The following is a 19,668-nucleotide window of genomic DNA, read 5'->3' on the forward strand; positions in this document are numbered from 1 at the left end:
ACTAAAGAGACATTTCAGTTAAGCTACAGCCCTCAGAGGTTTAATATTTCGGAGCAGAGATGTGCTTAAATATCATTGTTATCCTATATACCGCCATCTTAATGGGGTCTCAATTGTTCTCAGAGCTCCACCTTGAGAATTCAGTAGGGTCAGGTGTTACCTCTCAAGTTTTTGAACTACAGATGAGCATAATCAATTCCAACCTGAATCTGTTGTTAGAAATACGCTAATTAATCTGCAGTTAGAAGCTCTGAGCACAGCCCAGTCAGGTGCTTGAAGCAGAACAGAGAAGCCTCTGAGTGCACACAGAACACAGTGAAAGAACATTGCCTACCAGAATCGCTGCCATGAAGGTGCTGGTATCACTGGGGGTAATAGACATGGAATGGTGAATGAGGGCAAACCCAAAGCCACATTTCCAGGAATCCCACACAGCACAACACAGCACGGCTCCCTACTATCTAACTTCATCAACCTAAAAAGATGTAGGACAGCCTGATGCACAACTTAACAGGAAAAACAACACATTCAACACCAAATACGCAAGGAAGGAGAAAAAAACATATTACTCTGGAAAAAAAAATAGACTGAGAGAAAGTAGGTAAATACTGCTCACATGCAGGCATGGATGAGAAGAGCCAGGCTACAAAGAATCACGGAATGGTTTGGGTTGGAAGGGACCCTCAAAGGCCGCCTGGTGCCGCTCCCTGCAGTGCACAGGGACACCCACAGCTCAGCAGTGCTCACAGCCCCGTCCAGCCTGACCTTGGCTGTCTGCAGGGATGCAGCATCCATCACCTCTCTGGGCATTTCCACAGCTTGCACTCTGGGCTTCTGCACTTGCAGGTATGGAGGCATGGAGCACTTAGATGCACAGCCAGGGATGGCCGTGGAGCCCAGCCAGGAGCATTGTGCCCTGCAGTAAAACACCCCTATTTCCATTACTGCATTTTTGATGGAAGCCTCATGGTATTTTTCTTCAGCACTGCCTGCCACACATGCAGAAATAGCCTCCTGCACTGCCTGGAAGCTGAGTACACCAAAGCTTCCACGCTGGACAGCTTCAAAGAGTTCGGCGGTGGAGCTCCCATTACCCACAACAGCAGCTGCTAGCTGCAGCATGCAATTACATCGCCAGCAAAGTGATTGATGAAACTTAAACAAGTACATACCACTCCTAATTACAGCATTCCAGCAAGGGTCTCTCCTTCATTACAGGTTTCCAAACAGAGTCTCTTTATTTAATGCTCGTGGTTGCACACACCACTACAGAGGAGCAGACAGTATTCCCCAGAGAAACCAACACAACTCTCTGCACACATCCCATTTCTCAGCAAAGACACAGACTACACGTCCAGCTCTGCAACTCCTATGCTGAAGTATTTACCTCCTGGCTGGGCTCCAGCTGCAGCGGGCTGCAGACTTACAGCTTGTGTTACTTGTAAAGCTTCTGAAGGCTGCTAAAAATCCCTGAACCGTGCACAGCAAATGCATCTTTTGGATATGCAGAGCTCCTGCATTCGAGAAAAGAGTACTGATTTTAAAAAAATAATAATACAAATTTTTAAACTCCTTTCTAAAACTATGATAATAACCCCTAGCCAAGCTAGCACTAAACAGCCCCAAAAAATGTGCCCAAAGGTAATATCAGAAAGGTATTTTGTAAAGTATGTTTTTAAGCAAACCCCTCATCAGGAGCACGCAAAGCCCAGAGCAAACCCTTGGCCCCGACATACGTGGGGTTACAGAGCAGACACTTACAGAGCCTTCCTTACACACCCAGCAGAAACAGCCCAGAACGCCAACAAAGCAATCAGCAAAGCAACATCAACAAACAGCACCTGATAAAGGCGGGTGTCTGCAGGAGGAAAGCGGCTCCTTCTGACCTCAGGTGTAACCCAGCACACTGCAACGACCAGCAGAGCCCAACCCAGCCGTTGCCATTGAGGTGAAGGAGCAGAGAGCTGCCCCAGCTCCAGGCAGAGCTGCCTCTCCTCCTCCCATCGCTGGGAACCACAGGAGCTCCTTGGCAGGGGCTCCCCAGCCAGATTGTCGCGCTTATCAACCTGTGCCCAACTGCCTACATGCAAGACAAATGAGCCCAAGCTGCAATCCAGATGGATTACTTTATTTACCAGCCTCTTCCTTGCCATATTCCCCAAGTGTTTGCATTCCATGCAGAACACAACCAGAACGTCGGTGTGTTTTCCAAGGCACAGCCCAGCCAAGTCTCAGCAAAACCGCTGCAGATCGGAAGGCTTGTCCTGCTCACTCACACATCCACTCTGTATTTCCAAAGGAATTCAGTTCAGCACAACCTCACGGGATCCCCCACTGCATCCGAGTTTCTTTCCCTGGCCTACTGCACATGGTTCTGGCAGATACCCCAGCATACAGCTGGCACATTCCTTGTCCTTGGACATGTCCGTGCATCCATCCGTCACCACGGCTGGCTTCAGCATGATGCCAGCACCCCACTCCTCTCAATGCTTCCCGCAGCTCCTCCTGGGAAGCTCTCTTCCTCAGCTGCTGTGTGGTGTCATCATGCACCACTGCGTTCCACCCTAGCACTGTTCCATCCCAGCATCAGCCGAAATCACTCTTCAGCTCTCTTCCCACTTCACAGGGGCGTTATGAAGTTTAATTAACTGTAAAGCATCGAGATAAGACACACAGACACACACACACACACACACAAAAAAAAAGGTGCCACAGAAACACAGAGATTCATCCCGTTCCTAGCTTAATCAGAGCCCCAGCACTGCTCACCGCCATCCCCATCAGCCCCACTTACAGCTGGGCTTACTGACTGCAGCACAGGCAGACCCAGCGGGGCCAGGACCGACGCCGCAATCGCTGCCCGGCACTCATTGCCACCGAGGGTAACCATAGAAAGGGGGAATAGAAGGAAACAAGAGAAAAAAAAAAAAAAAAAAATCCACAACAAAGAAGGCTTTAGTGTTAAGGAAGTTTTGTTTAAAACACATTAAAGCAAGGCTTGTAGGATTTGAGCACTCAAATCACAAGGGAGTTGTATTGTACCCACAGCACCGCCATCTCAGTTCACACCGGGTGATGCTTCTTGCTATCAGACAACACCAAGTGTACAGGTCAGGCACTGGCACCGTAACTGCAGCATCACACCCTGCGTTTGTTCCTTCCCAGCTGTTGGCACCGCTTCAATAGTCTCACCGGGGTTATTACAGCCCTTACCAGAGCTGCAGATAACAGGAGGATGCTACCAAAGCATCACCTGAGCCTTTAGTTAAAAGCAAACCTTCAAAATGAATTGGAACACAAGCAAAGGAGCGGGAAGCCAGACAGCAAAACAAAGAACGAGCACAGCCCGCCTGCAACGGGGCTGTGCTGTAATTCAGGCTGCAGGGAGCTCCCCGGGTCGCAGATGCGCTCCGCGGTGAGCTGGAAGGAACGTGAATGGGGAAGAAACCACCTGAACACAAAACGCCTTAAGAGCCGCTCGGGCAGCGCTGGGGACAGCGGCACCGGGATGTGCTGCGACCGTATGAGTGTCCCCCCAGCTCCCAACCAGAAGCACTGACAGCGATGTCAGCTCTGTGCCACAGCTCCCAACCGCCCTCAGTGGGGTTCGGAGACCCCGTCAGCGCTCCCGAAAGCGAAAGGAGCGGAGCACTGAGGAAGAAAAGTGATGACTGCCGCTGGCTGTTCCCGTTCTGAGCACAGCGACGGCAGCGCAGGGATGCACCGAACGGGACAGCCTCGAATCACACCCGGACAGACACTGGGGAGGACGGGGTGAAGCGTGCACGACACACGCATGAATAAAGCTCTTTGTTCACCAGAGCTGCCCGCTCCTTTCTTCCCCCCCCTTTCGGTATCGGCGAAATTCAACAGATTGCTCAATGGCCCTCTTGTTCCTCCCAAACTTGCAGGGCCAACAACGCGAGCTGCTCTCGTCGCACGAGCCGCTAAAGGAAGCCTTGTGCGTCTCCAGTGACACACTGCAAATATAAAGTGGCATTAACGAGGGATATTCTATCAAAGCCATCAGACGCGGCTGGCGGTCCCTCCTGCGGCTGTTCGGCTCAGTGCAGGGCGATGCAACAATAGCGGGCGGCACAGAGCGGCACGGAGCGCACCGCCGGGCTCCCACCCGCCAGCAATCACCCCTGAGCCCCCCCCCCGCTCCATCCCTCCGCATCCATTCCATCCCGTTCCGTTCCCTCCCGTCGATCTCCCCCCTCCCCCCAAGCAGCACCACGCGCTTCTCCCACGAGAAGCCATGGAAGCTTCCATAGAAGCGCTCGGAAGTTGCACTCGGCTGCCAACAGGTCCGGCGGCGGGGCACCGCTCGTCTCGAAGCCACGCCGACACACGGACATACGAACACACGAGCGGCCGCTGCCATGGAAACCGCGACCCGGCACGCACCGCTCCGCCGACCCCGCGGCACTCCCCGCTCCCACCCCGAAAGCCGCGAGGCGCCCCCTACGGGCGGGGCCGGGCAGCGCCGTACCTCTAGGGATGATGGCGGCGGCGGAGAGGAGCAGGAGGAGCAGCGGGAGGAGAGCCGGAGCGCCGCCGCCGTTGGCCGCGGGGCCGCTGTGCTGGGCGCGAGCCGCCATCTCCGGCACCTGCTTCGCTCTGCCCGCCGCGCCGGCACCTAGCGACCGCGCGCCGCGATAATGAGATGCGCGACGTCACGGCGCCGGGGGGGCGGGGCTTGAGCGAAACCACGCCCGCTTACTCCGGAGCCCCGCCCCGCGCTCGGCGCCGCGCGGGATGCGGCGGGACTGGCCGGGGAAGATGGCTGGGGGAGAAGCCGCCGCCGCCGGGATGGTTTTTAATGGAGGGCGGCTCTAAGCGCGGCACCGCCCCGCAGCCCCGCACGGCGCTCCAGCCGCCCGCCCCCCCCTCGCAGAACGCGGCCGCTGGGGGCGGTGCGGAGCCGGGCGGCGGCCGCCAGCGGCGGAGCGGGAGCGGGGCTGCGGAGGGATTTGGAGCAGTTCTATTTACATCGAGTCGATGAACGGCCCTTCTCGCTTCTTTTTAAACCGCACCAAGACAAGAGAGTTGTTCTCTCCGCCTTGATAAATGGGGAGCGGGGCATGGGACCCGTGAGCAGCGCTCATCTGAGAGCTCACCCTAACCAGCAGCATCCCGGCCCCGCACGGACGTCAGTACCTCTGACATTATTAATTAGGTTATCCCACGTGAGCCTGAGGCAGGTGAGGCGTCAGCTTAACCTCATCGTCCCATCCTCCTCCGAGCCCCAGATTGGAAGCGCTCAAGGCCAACGTCGAGTCACAGTGCAGGTGGCAGAGCTCTCCCCCCTCCCCCGTGGCTCCCAGCCCGGTTTCACACCTGGGGAAATAACGCACACCTCTCTGTGCCCCATATGCTGCAGCCCCATCCATCCCTGGAACATTTCGCCCTATAGGCACAGCAAAGGGTTCCTTCCTTCCTGCCCCAGCAGTGGCACAGATGCACACTTCCAGCCCACCGCGCTCATCACGATTATGTAACTAAGCCAAATTTATCCCCGGTTTATCTTGGGCCACAGTGCTAAATTCCCTCCTCTCCAAAGGACTTTAGTGCTGGTAAACAACTTGGGCTTGAGAGACTGCGGAGCGGCTGCCTTTGCCTCTGTGTCATTAGGCACCAGATTATCCCATTTGTCTATTTTTAATTACACGTTTCCGACTGTTTTGTACAGTATTGTGAGCTGTGACCTACTGCTGCTCAAACACCAAATGGGAAGGCAACCCGTATTAAGTAAAAAGGTTTATAGTAATTTAAGTATTCATAGGACGCGGAACAATCAGCAGTAAGAAACACAATTTGCATAATAAATATCAATATCACAACAGCTAAAACAAACCCTGACAGATTATCTGCTGCTAAATGACCAGGAGATTGCAGAATGCCAATTGTGAGTCCTGAACTCTAGGAAATGACTCCTGTATCCTGTGCAGATTGAAGGGGACTTTGGGAGGTTCTAAGCCTGGCTGTGTTCCTGCTGGAAACGTCTTATTGCATTCCATTATGCATCAACTTTAATTTCAAGAGGAAAGTGATTTCCTCTGTCCGGGAAGCTTAGCCTCAGATTATTTGTCACAGTGTGTTTAGCAGTTATGATATTGAAGCGTGAGCCCCATTGGCAGTGATTGAAAGCTGTATTAAATCAGCGATGGCTCAAGTTATAGGCAGGCTGAGACAGCAGCTGGCTCAGAGGGGAACGTGGCAGGAGCAGGGGAAGGGGAGGGGAGAGAAAGGTCTGATGAAGGCTGACCTGACCCACAACTGTAGCTGATATAATTGTTGGCATTACATGACAAGGTTGCTCCCAAAGTGACACATCCCACTGACAAGCAGCCACTCATTGCTGAGACTCGCGGTGACCCGGCTCTCATGGGAAGCAGCCAGGAGGCACAGAGTGATGGAAAAACCACTCTGCTCCTGCTCTGGGAGCGGGGCTGTGCTCAGGCTGTGCCCTTGGTGGCCCTCAGAGTCCTCAGCAACGCCTGGCAGTGGGGAAAAGCACCCAGCACCCATTCCCACAGCACCGAGCAATGGGAGACAGGCCCCAAACTGAAGATGTAGAGAAACACGTGAGAGATGGCATTTTCCAACCTTGGATATGCTCCACGGGGGCTACAAACAGCAGGAATTTCACGCAGAAACCTTTTGTGGGCCACTTGTGGCAATCAGACTCGTTGCTCTGCACATCTCAAAGACCAGATGGTGTTTTTGCCTGTTAAAACTGATAATCAATTGTTTTGTTAATTCAGTTTTTGAGTCAAGAAGAGAAATAAAAATGGCAATTGCAATCTGTGGCACGTAGTCCTAGAGAAAGAGCCTGTTACAGTCAGAAAGATGAATGTGGTGGAAAAGCAACGCAGGAGCCTGACAGCAATGGGGCTGCTGCAAATGGAATGGTGTTACAAAGGAACAGCACTCACCTGGCTCTGAAGATCTAGGCCCACAGCCAGGACTCTACAAGGGAGGGATCTCTACCCAAAGGTCTTTCCCTAGTGGCAGTCAGCCCTTAAATGAAGTCTAAGAGAGGTGCAGCCAGGCTCCATCCCTCTCAGTCATGAATTGCCTTCACCTGTGCTCTCAGGGCTGACCCAGTCCTTTCCCCAGGTGCTCAAGCAGTGGTTCAGGCAAAGACTCAACCGTTTCCATACAGAGCCAAAACAAAAACCGAACCAAATGGGAATGGAGAGAACCAGAAACTTCAGCTGTTATGTTACCTGTATGTTACCTGCTTATGAGAAAAGCTTTGGACCCAACACTGGGCAATACGTTTTGAGGGACTTAGGTGACAGTTAGTGGCAAGAGCTGCTGGGTGACTGCTGGATGACAGAAATTGCTGCCAGCCATCAGGCTGAAGATGGAACCAGTTCCTATGCAAGTCACTGCCAACCCTCTGTGGCTGCTGCTGGGAATTGGGCTAGAGGGTGCAACTTCACCTGATTTCCAGCCCAAGAACCTGGTGTTAATTACGCCCATCTCAGGTGAGATGTCACCACCATGACCAGTTATTTGGTTTGACACAGGCTGAGGAACCAAGATCTCTCTCTGGCCAAAATGGCTTTCCATCTCGTCCTCTCACTTTGCCAGTCACTTACTGTATGAGTCTAAGAAGGGAAAAGATAACCTAAAAAAGCCCAAGTTTTCTGCTCTAGAAAACAGAGATAATGCACAATGTGTTTAACTTCTGCAGGTACTGTGGGACTTTCCATTCTTACACAGCTCTTTGAGTCTCAGATTAAAGGTGCTATAGAGACTGAGAGACCAAAAAGATTTCTCTACAAATGGCAGTGTTTGTTCACTCCATATATTCTGTCAAGAGAAATAAAACAGTTGTCGATCTTGTGAAAAGCGCCGGCTCTGAAATGTTCAAAGAACTGCATGGAATTTTAGCGACACAATTCACATTAAAGCCGGCATGGGGCTAAATCCTGTGTACCTCTTTGAGAATTTAGGAGTTTGTCAAAAGGAATCCAGGGAAGGAATAATCAAGTTATAGCATTTCGGATTTAGCGGCTCCTTGGAAGGAAGTGCTGCGTGCTTCCTTGGCTGAGCTCCCTGCTGGGGCCTCCCCACATCTCCCTTCACCTGTCCCATCCGAGGAACTGCGTGCTATGCTTGAGGATAGGAAGAAATGCAAAGCTTAATTTCTGCTCTTCCATACACTGTGACAAAGTTATCATTTGCTCTGCACTCTCCTTATATAAACTCAGCGCTTTTGTTACAGAACAAACATCTCCCACTATATTTGATTTATCTGGTGTCCATTATGATGAACGACAGATTGGCTCAGAACTTTTGGGGGTGCAAAAACTAAAAGACAAAGCTGGACCACTGCTTGCCATCACCACTGGGGAAACACAAACAGTGCAACACCAGACGGCTGTGCTGGCATTCAGCAAAGCCTGGAACGACTGGAGAGGAACCTGGGGAGGTTCAACGAAGGCAAGTGTAGGGTCCTGCATGTGGGGAGGAATTACTGCATGGGTCAGTATAGGTTGGGAGCTGACCTGCTGGAGAGGAGCTCTGCAGAGAAGGATCTGGGTGTCCCGGTAGCCAACAGGTTGGTCATGAGCAGCAGTGTGCCCTGGAGGCCAAGAAGGACAATGGTACCCCAGAGTGCTTTAAAGAGTGTGGCCAGCATGGTGAGGAAGGTGATCCTCCCCTGTGCTCTGCATCTTTGAGGCCACATCTGCAGCACTGTGTCCAGTTCTGGGATCACCAGTTCAAAGAAGACAGAGATCTCCTAGAAAGAGTGCAGCAGAGGGCCACAAAGATGACGAAGGGCCTGGAGCATCTCCTGTGTGAGGGAAGGCTGAGAGCCCTGGGATTCAGTCTGGGGGAGAGAGGGCTGAGAGGGCATCTCAGCACTGTTTGTAGATATCTACAGGGAGTCAAGTCGTTGGGGCTGGGCTTTTTTTGCTGGTGTGCAGCAACAGGATACGAGGCAACGGGCAGAAACTGGAACACAGGGAGTTCCATATGAACACAAAGAAGAGCATCTTTACTGTCAGAGTGATGGAGCACTGGAATGGAGGGATGGGAAAACTTCCTTCTCTGGAGATACTCAAAACCTGTGTGACCTTTTGTAGGTTCCCTGCTTTAGCAGGGGTTGGACTCAATGGTCTCCAGGAGTCCCCTCCAGCCCCTACGATTCCATGATTCTGCCACCCCAGTGCTCACAGCATCTCAGCAGCAGCCAACGTGGCCCCATGCAATGTTTGTGGGTGGGCTGGAGAGCCTTGCCTTATTGCAGGGAAGGGAACAGCAGCACCACTTCTGCTAACACATAGTCACTGCAGTAGCATGCACTCCCTGCATGTTTCTGGGCAGCCTACATATGTCTCTATATTGAAAAGACGGCACATTTCAACATGGTTCAGAAACCACCAGCGCCAACCCAATCAAGGAAAGCATCATTTATACAGCCGTATCGTGTGCTGACTTTAATTCCCTGGTGACAAACACTGCGGGCACACAAAGACCTCTCACACTCGCTGGGAGCAATAATACAGTCATTGTGAAGCCCGTTTGTTCGGCCCCCACTGTAAATAAGATATTTTCATTTATAATGGACAACTTTTTCTTCGACACCTACCGCATATTTGCATTTGCTTTGTCTCTATCCTGCGCGTGGGGGGCCTGTTTTTAAATTTTCATTTTCATTTCCAGGCCTGGAAGATGAAATTTAATTATTTTTTTTTTTTTAAGCCACAAGTGTGACAATAAAACAAAACGAAAAGAAAAAAAAGCCAAAAAAGGCTTTTGATTTTGGAGAAATCCTATTGAGGATCTGAAGGACTGTCATCAGTGCAGCATCAGTCTTCATTATCTGATTCTTTTTTCAATTGGCAGAGCTTTACAGAGAACACCGCTCTTTCAACAAAATGATAAAGGGGTATTTGAAATAAACAGAGAGAGTCCCCAGCCAGCGAATACCTTAGATTGCTACGGACCGTGACTTAATGCTGCCTCCTATGAACTCCTCCTTTTCATCTTTTAATAAAAAAGCCAGACCGATGGGATTTTTTTTTTTTGCTTGGCTAAAACCTTTGTGAAAAAAGAAAACAACACCAAAAAAAGAAAAAACCCAAAAAAAAGAAAGAAAACACCCAAAACCCTGAGGAGCAACAGCTACTGAAAGTGGGAAAGTTCTCTCTGAGCAAAGTCTCTTGCATCTGTTTACATCAGGCTGTCCAAAAGCTGCATGTTATGCCACCAGTGGATGATGAGCAGCCATTCTGCTGTCAGCTCCATTGCTCTGCTGCTGTCCTGTGCTTGGAGCAACACGAATGGCTCCTGCAGCGTGCCATCACCCTGCCCTGCACGCAGCTGTTGCTGCTCTGTGGGACTGCCATCAAAGAAGGGGTTAGCGAGGGCAGGCTGCTCTATTTTCATGAATTTACAATTGCTTTGGCACCCCAGTGAGAGGCTGGAAGGGTGCACCGTGGCTTTCATTGCAGGGATCTGCTGTCCGCTGCAGATCGCCCTGTCGCTGATGGATACAGGCAGGAAATGAAGCGGCAGCCCAGGGCAGCTGTTGCACACCATAGGAAAAACTGAGCGCAGATCAGAGGAAGGATGGCAAAGTAGGAGAGCCGATCCCAGGTGCCCTGCAGCTCTCCGAGTGCCAGGTTCACATCCAGCTGTGGAGCTGGGATCTGCACCCCATCCCCACCAAGCACTGCTGAAACGTACAGGTTTTCCAACAGACATCATCTGCAACAAAAACTCCTCAGTCAGAGCTCAGCACGCCCCGCTGTCACCGAAAACAAACACGATGGAAGCAGACAAAAAGAAAACCAACCCTTGATGCACAGCACCGAGCAAACCCAGCACCTGGATGCTCCTGCAGTGCAAACACAGAGCTCTGTGCCAACACCTGATTGCTGCCCACGTGGAGACGTGCCTGGCTCTGGCCAGCAGCACAGCAGCAAGCAGCCATGCATCATCCGCTGTGACTGCATTACTGAGTGCCCAACCCGACGCGTGCACAAAGCACTGATCGGTTTTCTATCATCTCCAATAATTATAAGAGGGAAGGTTGAGCTCCCAAGCCCGCTGAAGCAAGATGAAATGTTTTCAGATGGTTTTAAAGAAGCCAGATGATTCCCCGGTGTAACGACGAAGCACAAAACATCCAGTCAGTCTGGCTCCCCCGCCGCTCTAACCTTTTTACAGTGGGATAATAGGGAATAAGCTATAATTTAGACATTTTTTATAAAAAAACATGGATACAATAGAGATAGAGGGGCAAATTGCTTTATAGTCTTGCGTCATCTTCTCTGCAGATGAGTCTAATGCACCCTCGCCATAAAACTCAGGAACTGTGCCCTCCACATGTTGTTGTGACAAATTTCAAATCAAGAGGGTGCTTGAATTGGATTTATTACAATTGGGAGACGAGAAATTGTAATCTTTATGAGCCAATGACACAGAGCCTTTTAATAAGAGAATGAAGTATCATTTGAAATGTAAAGCAAATTAGATTACCGGGGTCAAATCCTTCTACAGAGACATCATGTCTCTTGCGTTTGACATCCTCTTTTCAGGTTTCACATTAGCATCTAAGTGTTTTTTAAATACGTTTAATATGCTTATAGGAGGAAAGTGCCTGCAAAAGTCAAGACGTAGAGATTGTGGGGACGGGGACAAAAGGAAGCCATCAAAATAAGTGCTGGTAGGAGGCGCGGGTCTGTCTGGCACTGCCAGGGCTGGGATTTTGTTACGTGCAGCTGCAAATGAAGCCCCTTTGATCACATCCAAAGCTGCATCTGCTCTGCGGCGAGATGCCTGCTGGGTGTTGGCTGCCCCACCCCGATACCCCAAAACCTGGATGGGGTGACGCAGTGTTGGAGCACAGCCTGCTGGGCTATGCTGCCTGCTTTTGTTATGGCAACACTGCAAACGTGCAGAGGCAGAGCAGGAGCAGCACTTCCCGAAACTGATGTGCCATCAGAGTATCGTAGAGGCTGGAAACCAGCAAATCCAGTAAGATCATCCACTCCAGCTACACTGTTGGCAGTTCTCTCCTCCTGTATCCTGCTCGCTCAACTGAGGTGTGTTGTTCCCTCCAGCATCTTGTTTGCTGTGGACAACGTAAGATGCAAGAGGCAGCAAGCCCAGAACCTCAAAGTCAGCCTGAAATGATTAAAATGGTTGTGGGTAAACACCTGAGCACACAATGCAAAGCTTTGACTGTTCCTCTGATTTGAGAGGCTTCATGTCTTAATCATCTGTCAACACCACGTGTAACCAACCATGGCACTGAGGAAAGGGCTCCCAGAAGGGACACAGACATCACACATGAAAGGAAAAGTCTTTCTTAGCCTGGAGGGAATTTCAAATTAGGTACAACGTTACTTCAGCTTTCACTGTCAAGAATGGTTAGACTTTCATTGGCTTATTTTGCAACAGTAGGGTTTTCCTTTGAAGAATCCACAAGCATCTTCACCTTCAACTCACATTTACTGCTCTTGCTCCGTTTTTGTGCTGCGAGGGTGCTTAAAAGCCACAGTCAGGGCCAGGATCCCAACAGCAGCAGATGATGTACCACAAAAAGGAGTTTTCTGCCTACTTGCCCCCAAAGAGCTCCCAGTCACTACCTGGATAGGATGACCAGCCCAGTGCTGCTCCTCTCCCCATGTCCTTCCCTCTGCCCGCACCTCCCAGAGCACTCAGCGCAATGGGGAACGCAACAGGTGCTGAGAAGCAGCGCTCGCGTCCAGCTGATTGGAGCCCAAAGCAAATGTTTATCGTCAGCATTTGTGCAGACTGCAAGCATTAGGATGACTTGGAAGAGAGAGAGAGTCTGCTTATGGACAATGGCAAGCAGGAAAAAATCCTGGTGTGCAGCTTTGTTGAGGTGAAGTACAAACAGCACAGGAGTGTGCTGGCCCTTAAAATTATCAAAAGGAGCATAAATCTGTTTTCTTAAGAAAAATGCTCTGTCTGGCCAGGGAAGAAGCTGCCTGGTGAGAGGTCTGTGAAGGTAAATTGCAGCAGGTTGGTCTTCAAAAGGATTGTGGACTTTGGAAACAGCGATTGCTGTGCTCTCAAACCACCAGCTGGTTTATCACGTGCTGCAAATATCATGGTTGCAGGGGCAGCCTCTGTCCCTAAGTGAGTGCCATTTTCTGAGCTCCAGTTGGGTGGATGAGATCCGGAGATCTCCAAGCCTGGACACCTGCAGATGTGTATATCCACACACCCACAAAGAATCATACAGTCACCACGGTTGGAAAACACCTCCAAGACCACCCAGTCCAACCATCCCCCAGTATCCCCCTGCTAAACCACATCCCTCAGTACGACCCCTAAATGTTTCCTGAACACCTCCAGAGGCAGTGATCCACCACCCCCCTGGGCAGCCCATTGCAGCACCTGACCACTCTTTCAGAAGCACTTTCCTCATATCCCACACATATATATGCACAGTGTCACACACACGCAGTGCTCCAACCATGCATCTTAGCCCAATAATTGTGAGTTTTTTGCAAGCTTGTCCCAACTTGCCGACAGCTACAGAGCAAAACATAATTCGTTACCTCTGCTCAGATATTGAAGAACAAAGCTGGAACTCCCATACAATTATGTTTTATCTCAGAGCAAGGTGAAATCATTAGATATTAGTGAGGTGCAGTGGCATAAAAATGATGTGTTAGCGGGGGTTCATTACATTGTATTTTCAGAGCCAGGAAGATCAATGCGTTCATGCATCATGAATTAGTCGCATGCCTTACTCTTCCCTGCTCTCCGGAAACCCAACATGATCTATCGCCAGCCATACATCATTGTTTCAGCATTGCACATTAATGACAAAGCTACAGTTTCCACTTGTCAAGCTGACCAGATGCTTTTTTTTTTTTTCTGCACAAGATGAAAAAATTCAAAGGAGAAGAAAGAGGGTCATTTCTGGGCCAGATTTGGCAGTAAATTTCAACCCTTCGAAACTCTTCTTTTTCTTTAGATCCATCACTTTTATAATCCGTGCCTTAACTTGCCTTCATGCTTATATCCAAAGCTTGGAAGTGATTATGCTGAATCCCTTTCTGCTGATGCAGAATGTTGCCATTCCAAATACATCCCACTGCCCCTTTGAGTCCATGCCCCAAAGCAGAAAGTTCCCACCACTGACTGGCAAAGCTCCTTTTGGTCTCTCTCCTGCTACATCGATAAGAAAATCCCTCTTCCCCAAATACCTACCAGTGTGAGCTCCCTAAAAGCATCCCCTCTGCACTCTGTTGACTGTCCTTCCAATCACTCAGGTGCTGTGCCCTCCCTCCTGTCTTCCCCCTGCATCCTTTCTGCACTTCTAAGCAGTGCCAAATTCCTTTTTGCCCTCCTTACTGCAGAAATCTAGCTACAAGTTTCAGTCTTTCCCTTTCCCCTCTCAACCACTGAAATGTCTGCCACTGCGTGTTGCAATTAATTATGAGAGGTGAATGAGGTAGCAGTTGCTAGGCTTCTCCCATCTACTGCGCTCAAACTGTTCCCAAGATGGTAGCATTAGAGCATCCTGTGTCTCTCATATGCATTTACCACCCACAGAGCATCTCTGAGATGCTATTATCCCAATTTGCAGACAGGGCACTGAGCTGGAGATTAATTTATCCAGTCCCACACGAAGGTAAGACAATACAACAAACTGAATCTGGGTCTCTGTCACTGAAACTTTCCCTTCCCATGACCACAAGATGAGAAGGAATGGCCTTAATTTGCACCAGGGGAGTTTCAGGTTGGGTATTAGGAAAAACTCGTTTGCCAAAAAAGCAGTCATTGGCACAGCTGCCCAGGGGGGTGGTAGGGTCACCATCCCTGGAGGTGTTCAGGAACACTGGGGAGGTGGCACTGAGGGATGCGATCAGTGGGCAGTATTGGTGGTAGGTGGACGATTGGACTGGATGATCCTAGAGGTCTTTCCCAACCTCAATGATTCTATGACCCACCACTACTCCCCTCAGCGCGTCCCTTTGTTCCCTGTGCAGGGACCATGGATCTGATAAAAACCAATTTATTCAGTGCAACTTTGCCCACCGCTTTGAACACCACGATGCTCACAGGGAAAGGACATCTCCTCACCTACACCCTGAAAAAAGAGATCCTTCCTGGGATGCACCAAGTTGCATGTAACAGACCAACCCTTCCACAAGGCAGTAGCTACAAATTTGCAGTATGGTCCTCTGCTACACTTCTAAAAATTGCAGTTATGCATGTTCTGCATGCACCAAAGGCTCAGGTTGAGGACCAGAGTCCCTGCCATCCTTGCAGGCATGGGGCAGCTGTCCCTGTCCTCTGCAAGGGTCCAGCTATACAGCACTGGGTGCATTTGGGGGTGATTATTTTTCTACGAGACATTGATTAGCAATGTTTGAAACATGACAACGTGCCAATAGTTCCCTTGTTATATGACAGATAACTGCACGGATGCAGGGCTAACGCTGCACTTTCTCCTTATTATTCACTAATGCTCACAAAACATCTGACAGTTGGCTGAGCTCTTCGGGGCACTTCCCTGGCCCCGGCTGCTTTCAAGGTAACGATCCATTTGTGGTAGTGGGGTGAGGCCCATTTCAGGTTACATTGCAGTGTGTAGGATCTCAACTTGCATCTCCTCCACTATCGACAGCAAACCCTGCAAGTTGTGCTCATCTGGCCATGCACATCCTCGCACCATCAGTGGGACTATGCATGCCTCTCCTTAGAAAAAGGGTTGCGACTGCATCTTTATGACCTCTTCCAAGCTAAGCCACTCTACAAGTTCATGAAACCGGAGCACCCTGGGAGCAATTCACTGCTCATGGGTTCACTGCGCCGCATCTCAAGGACGCACAGCATTCATCAGGCTCATCCAATTTCACCCTACCAGCGCCTATCTCCCTTTCAGATTGCTGTCATGCAGTGGGGATTCAAACAGTGACATCTGTGCCAGGGAGTGGCTGTGTGTCCCCCAACAGCAGGAGGGAGCTGCAGATCCCCAAATCCCCACACACTGCTGCACGGAGCAGCCTGGCTGCCCGCTTGGCCTCGGCTACTGGCAGCGCACAGAGCCCTTCAGTGCCTCTTTGTTGGTTTTAAACAATGGCCGTGGCCGGTTCTATTTTCACTTCCTCTCCCCCGCTTTCCCCTCCTGTACAGGGCTGGGGCTTTTTTTTTTTTTGCCTTTTTTTTTTTTTTTAAATCAATGGGCTCAGATAGCATCGTACTCAAAGTGACCTTTCAAATACCAGCCAGAGACAGGTCACCACAAATTGTGCTCTCCACCCCCGCAGAACATGAAAGCCTTTTCATTTCTGTCTGAAGGGCTGGGGAAGAGCGCGGCTGTGCTTCGAGGACGTCCACTTGGAGCCTCGTCCTGGCATTAGCAATAAATGGTGGCTTCCTGCCCTGTGAGGCAGAGCTGCCCTGATGTGACTGTCAGTGTGATCTGCTGCATCCGGATTTTTGGCCACCCTATTTTTGTCCTTTGAACAGCAGCCACAAGACAAAGCTGAAATACTGACGTCTGAAAGCCAGCAGGACTGCCTGCAAAAAGGCAGTGTAGCCTGGATGGGGGTCTGCATGGCGTGCATCCCACCAAACCTGCCAATAGGGAACAACATCTCTGGAATGGAGCAGCCTAGCAGCAGGCAGGTATGTGCAGCACAAACCAGCAGCTCTGCTCCTTTTCCACATGTAACACAGCATTGCACCACGTGTTCCCCAAAACAGCAGCTTTTAATGCTGCATGCCCTCTGTTTCCAAGTCGGAAACAAGGAGAAGCCACTCTCCCAGACCTGACAGCACTTAAAGCAGAAGCAATTTTAATGGCACTCTCCGGGTATGACCAGGCCAAGAGTTCTGCTATAGGTCAAGGAGCAGGAGCTGCTCTGCTGGAAGATCCAGCATGCTTGGCGTGATGTGCAGTGGTGGTGGGTGAACAGCAACAGCAGACGCAGGGGTTCTGAGCAAGGCAGGGCCCTGGGGACTGCTTTTCATAATAGAAATGAAGATCTGGTTGTGTACAAAGGCAGAACCAAGTAAGAGCCAATTTCCTCTGGCAGAACCAGACGAAGGGCAGGCATGGGGTCAGGGCATGGGGTGGGGGATGCACGCTGTGTTTGTGCAGCTGGATGAGCAGAGCAGAGCAGGGCCAGCAGCCAGGGGCTCCTCCCAGGGCAGGGAGCTGCTGGCAGCATGGGGCAGGGCAGCACTGGCCCCATCCAAATGCACAGAGGCACTCAGAACAGCACCAAGGCACTTTACAGCATCTCCCACTGCGGCACCACGGGCAGCTGGTATTAAACAAACCCAGCCACAAACGTGTTCTTTAACAAATGTTCAAATACTGCTTTGCTAGGACGTTTTCATTAGGAAGAAATATTTCAGAGAGTGCCGTTTGCCATTAGCGTCGTGCTGACTTCTGTTTTCTGTGCTGTGCGAAGCATGAGGGGCGGGCACGTGCCATGAAGCTGTACGTGTCCCCATCCATTGCAGGGGGTTGGACTAGGGGATCTCCAAGGGTCCCTTACAAATCCAACCATTCTGAGACCCTATGAAAGGGGCTGGGGTCTCCACGGCGACGCTTGGTGCATCCATGGGGTCTTTGGTCACCATAAACCTCTGAAATGAACAACGTTTCCAAACAGAATTAGTAACACTTATATTGCTGTCAGTTTGTTTGTGACCACTTCCAGCGAACGCACAAAAGGCTAGAACACTGCTCTCACCAATACCTCAGTCCTTCTGTAGGCTCTCAATGCGGTATCAAGCCAGCTCGTAATGAGTGCTCCTAAATTAATCCACTGCCCAGCAAAGAGATGTAAACTGCCCAGTGGAAAAAGTGTAGGGCTGTATTGATGCCGTTTGGAAAAAGCTGTTTGTGCTCTGCAGTCAGCATCCTGCTCTTATCCTGGAGAAAGAAATCTATTTTCAACTCTGCCTGGGGTGACTTTTTTCTGTTTTCCCCAAAAGAAACATGCTCAGTCTAGCAGTTTTACTGGAAGTTAAGGATTTCCTTGCATTCTTGTATGCAAAGCTTAATTGAGTAGCTTACTAATTATTTATTTGATCATTTATGCTTATAATATTTGGAAGCAGGTCTCAGTTTTGTCTGATTTTCTCATTATTGGGAATTATTCAGCAAGTCACCATGTCCCTACCCAGAAATCAATGGCTTTGATCACACGCCTTTGCAACTGTTCAATGTTTACTATTTAAGCTGTATTAAATTACAATTGGCTTCAAAGGTCAGGGTCTTATCTTGGCTTATTTGCCGGGAGAATTGAGGAATCACACATTTAAACCCAAGACTTGTCCGACTTGTTACCAGCTAGCTACTGATAAAGAAAGCAAACACTTGAAAGATAGCAGAGGGGAAGGGAAGTCTGGGCTTGGCAGGACCTTCAGCTCACACCTTATCTGCTGGGCCAGCAGGACTCCTCTCCCAAGGCAACACACCTCATTGGCACACAGCGTTGAGCATGAAATACTCCGTTTTGGGATCCAGCCACAGCTGAGATGGATTTGTGCCTCGGCGCTCCACACCCTGGGGCCACTCTGCCCATAAATCAAAAAGGAGGTGAAAAATCCCCAAGGTCAGATCTGAAGCAGCAGCACTGTGAGCCAGCAGAGCTCCGGACATTTTTTCCTATTCCAAAGCCTCAGGGCTGCGTACAAAGTGCTACAGCACACGAAAAGCGTTTAAAAGAACAAAAAAGCAGCCTTGATTCTGGCTCTCATTGCAACCCAACGCCGTCCTCTCCTGTTGCTGGGCTGGAATCCTGGCCACCCTGCACATTTCCAATGGATGCACATGGCCCTTGCATCCCTCGCAGGGCAGTGAATCACTGCGGGCCACTGAGCAGGACTGAACTTCTACCTTTGTTTTCCCACACACTTCCAACTTTTGTTTGATTTCGCTCCCAGTGCTGCATGCGATGCTTTTGTGGGCAGAAGTGCTTTTGCTTTCCACGAGAGATCCTTCACAGCACTGATTTCGACTGAATGTTGGAGGAAACAAATTCCTTTCTCTCGGGCATTGTGTTAAAAATACCTTCACCTCTGCAAGGAGAAACTGCCTATCCCTCGCTGGTGTCTCTCTTTTAGACCCATAGTGGTGGTAGTTAAAAGGAACAAAAGTGCGAGTACAAATTGAAGGGACACTGCTGCAAGCGAGCTAAATATAAGTGCCCCAAGAGCAGCATTTCCCAGTGCAGGAGTTGTTTGCTGCTCGCTTTCTCCTCCCCCTCTAACAAAAGACCTCTTTCAAAAGCCTCTTTAAAAGTTCCAATGAGCACTTGGTCAAAGGGGACAAGATGAGGACTGTGACATACAATTTCTTTTCTCCTCCGTGGCTAAAAAAAGACACATTCCACTGACCACATTTACCAACGCTGCTACACCATCTTAATGAGGCTTAATGTAGGACGGACAGCCCCAAAATCACATTGAGCCAACAAATGAGAGACATGATTAGCAAACTCCATAAACTTGAGCGATTTTAAGCACTTCTGACCGAGCATTTTATTCCAGCACGAGATGTATCCGGGAGTTCTATTATGCTTGTCAGCCAAAGCCAGGGCTGCAGAGGAAGAGTTAAGTGATGCCCAGTGACACTTGCTGTAATCAGATTTTCACATTGTTTGAATAGATACAGTTCCTGAGCTCTCCAGC

General features: G+C 50.1%; 2 protein-coding genes and 1 long non-coding RNA gene across 10 annotated transcripts in view; 1 reads left to right on the forward strand and 2 right to left on the reverse strand.

Moving 5' to 3' along the window:
• The window catches only part of CADM1 (cell adhesion molecule 1), a 158,704-nt gene extending 153,933 nt beyond the window's left edge, over window positions 1-4,771 (reverse strand). For 2 of the 8 annotated variants that reach the window (XM_048968563.1, XM_048968562.1), the window contains exon 1: window positions 4,496-4,771. In XM_048968563.1, the coding sequence (XP_048824520.1) occupies window positions 4,496-4,604 (109 nt within the window). In that variant the 5' untranslated portion in view covers window positions 4,605-4,771. The remainder of the gene's footprint in view (window positions 1-4,495) is intronic. The other 6 variants (XM_048968566.1, XM_048968564.1, XM_048968568.1 and 3 more) reach the window with 3 other exon arrangements.
• APOC3 (apolipoprotein C3) overlaps window positions 1-19,668 on the forward strand; it is a 297,981-nt gene that overhangs the window by 19,059 nt on the left and 259,254 nt on the right. The gene's annotated exons all lie outside the window — the stretch shown is intronic.
• LOC125703740 (uncharacterized) overlaps window positions 11,376-19,668 on the reverse strand; it is a 42,574-nt gene continuing 34,281 nt past the window's right edge. Inside the window, exon 3 of the long non-coding RNA XR_007380958.1 lies at window positions 11,376-12,156. This is a non-coding gene — a long non-coding RNA (uncharacterized LOC125703740). The remainder of the gene's footprint in view (window positions 12,157-19,668) is intronic.

Source organism: Lagopus muta, chromosome 22 (genome assembly GCF_023343835.1).
Source record: "Lagopus muta isolate bLagMut1 chromosome 22, bLagMut1 primary, whole genome shotgun sequence".
In the NCBI taxonomy this organism is placed as follows: Eukaryota; Metazoa; Chordata; class Aves; order Galliformes; family Phasianidae; genus Lagopus; species Lagopus muta.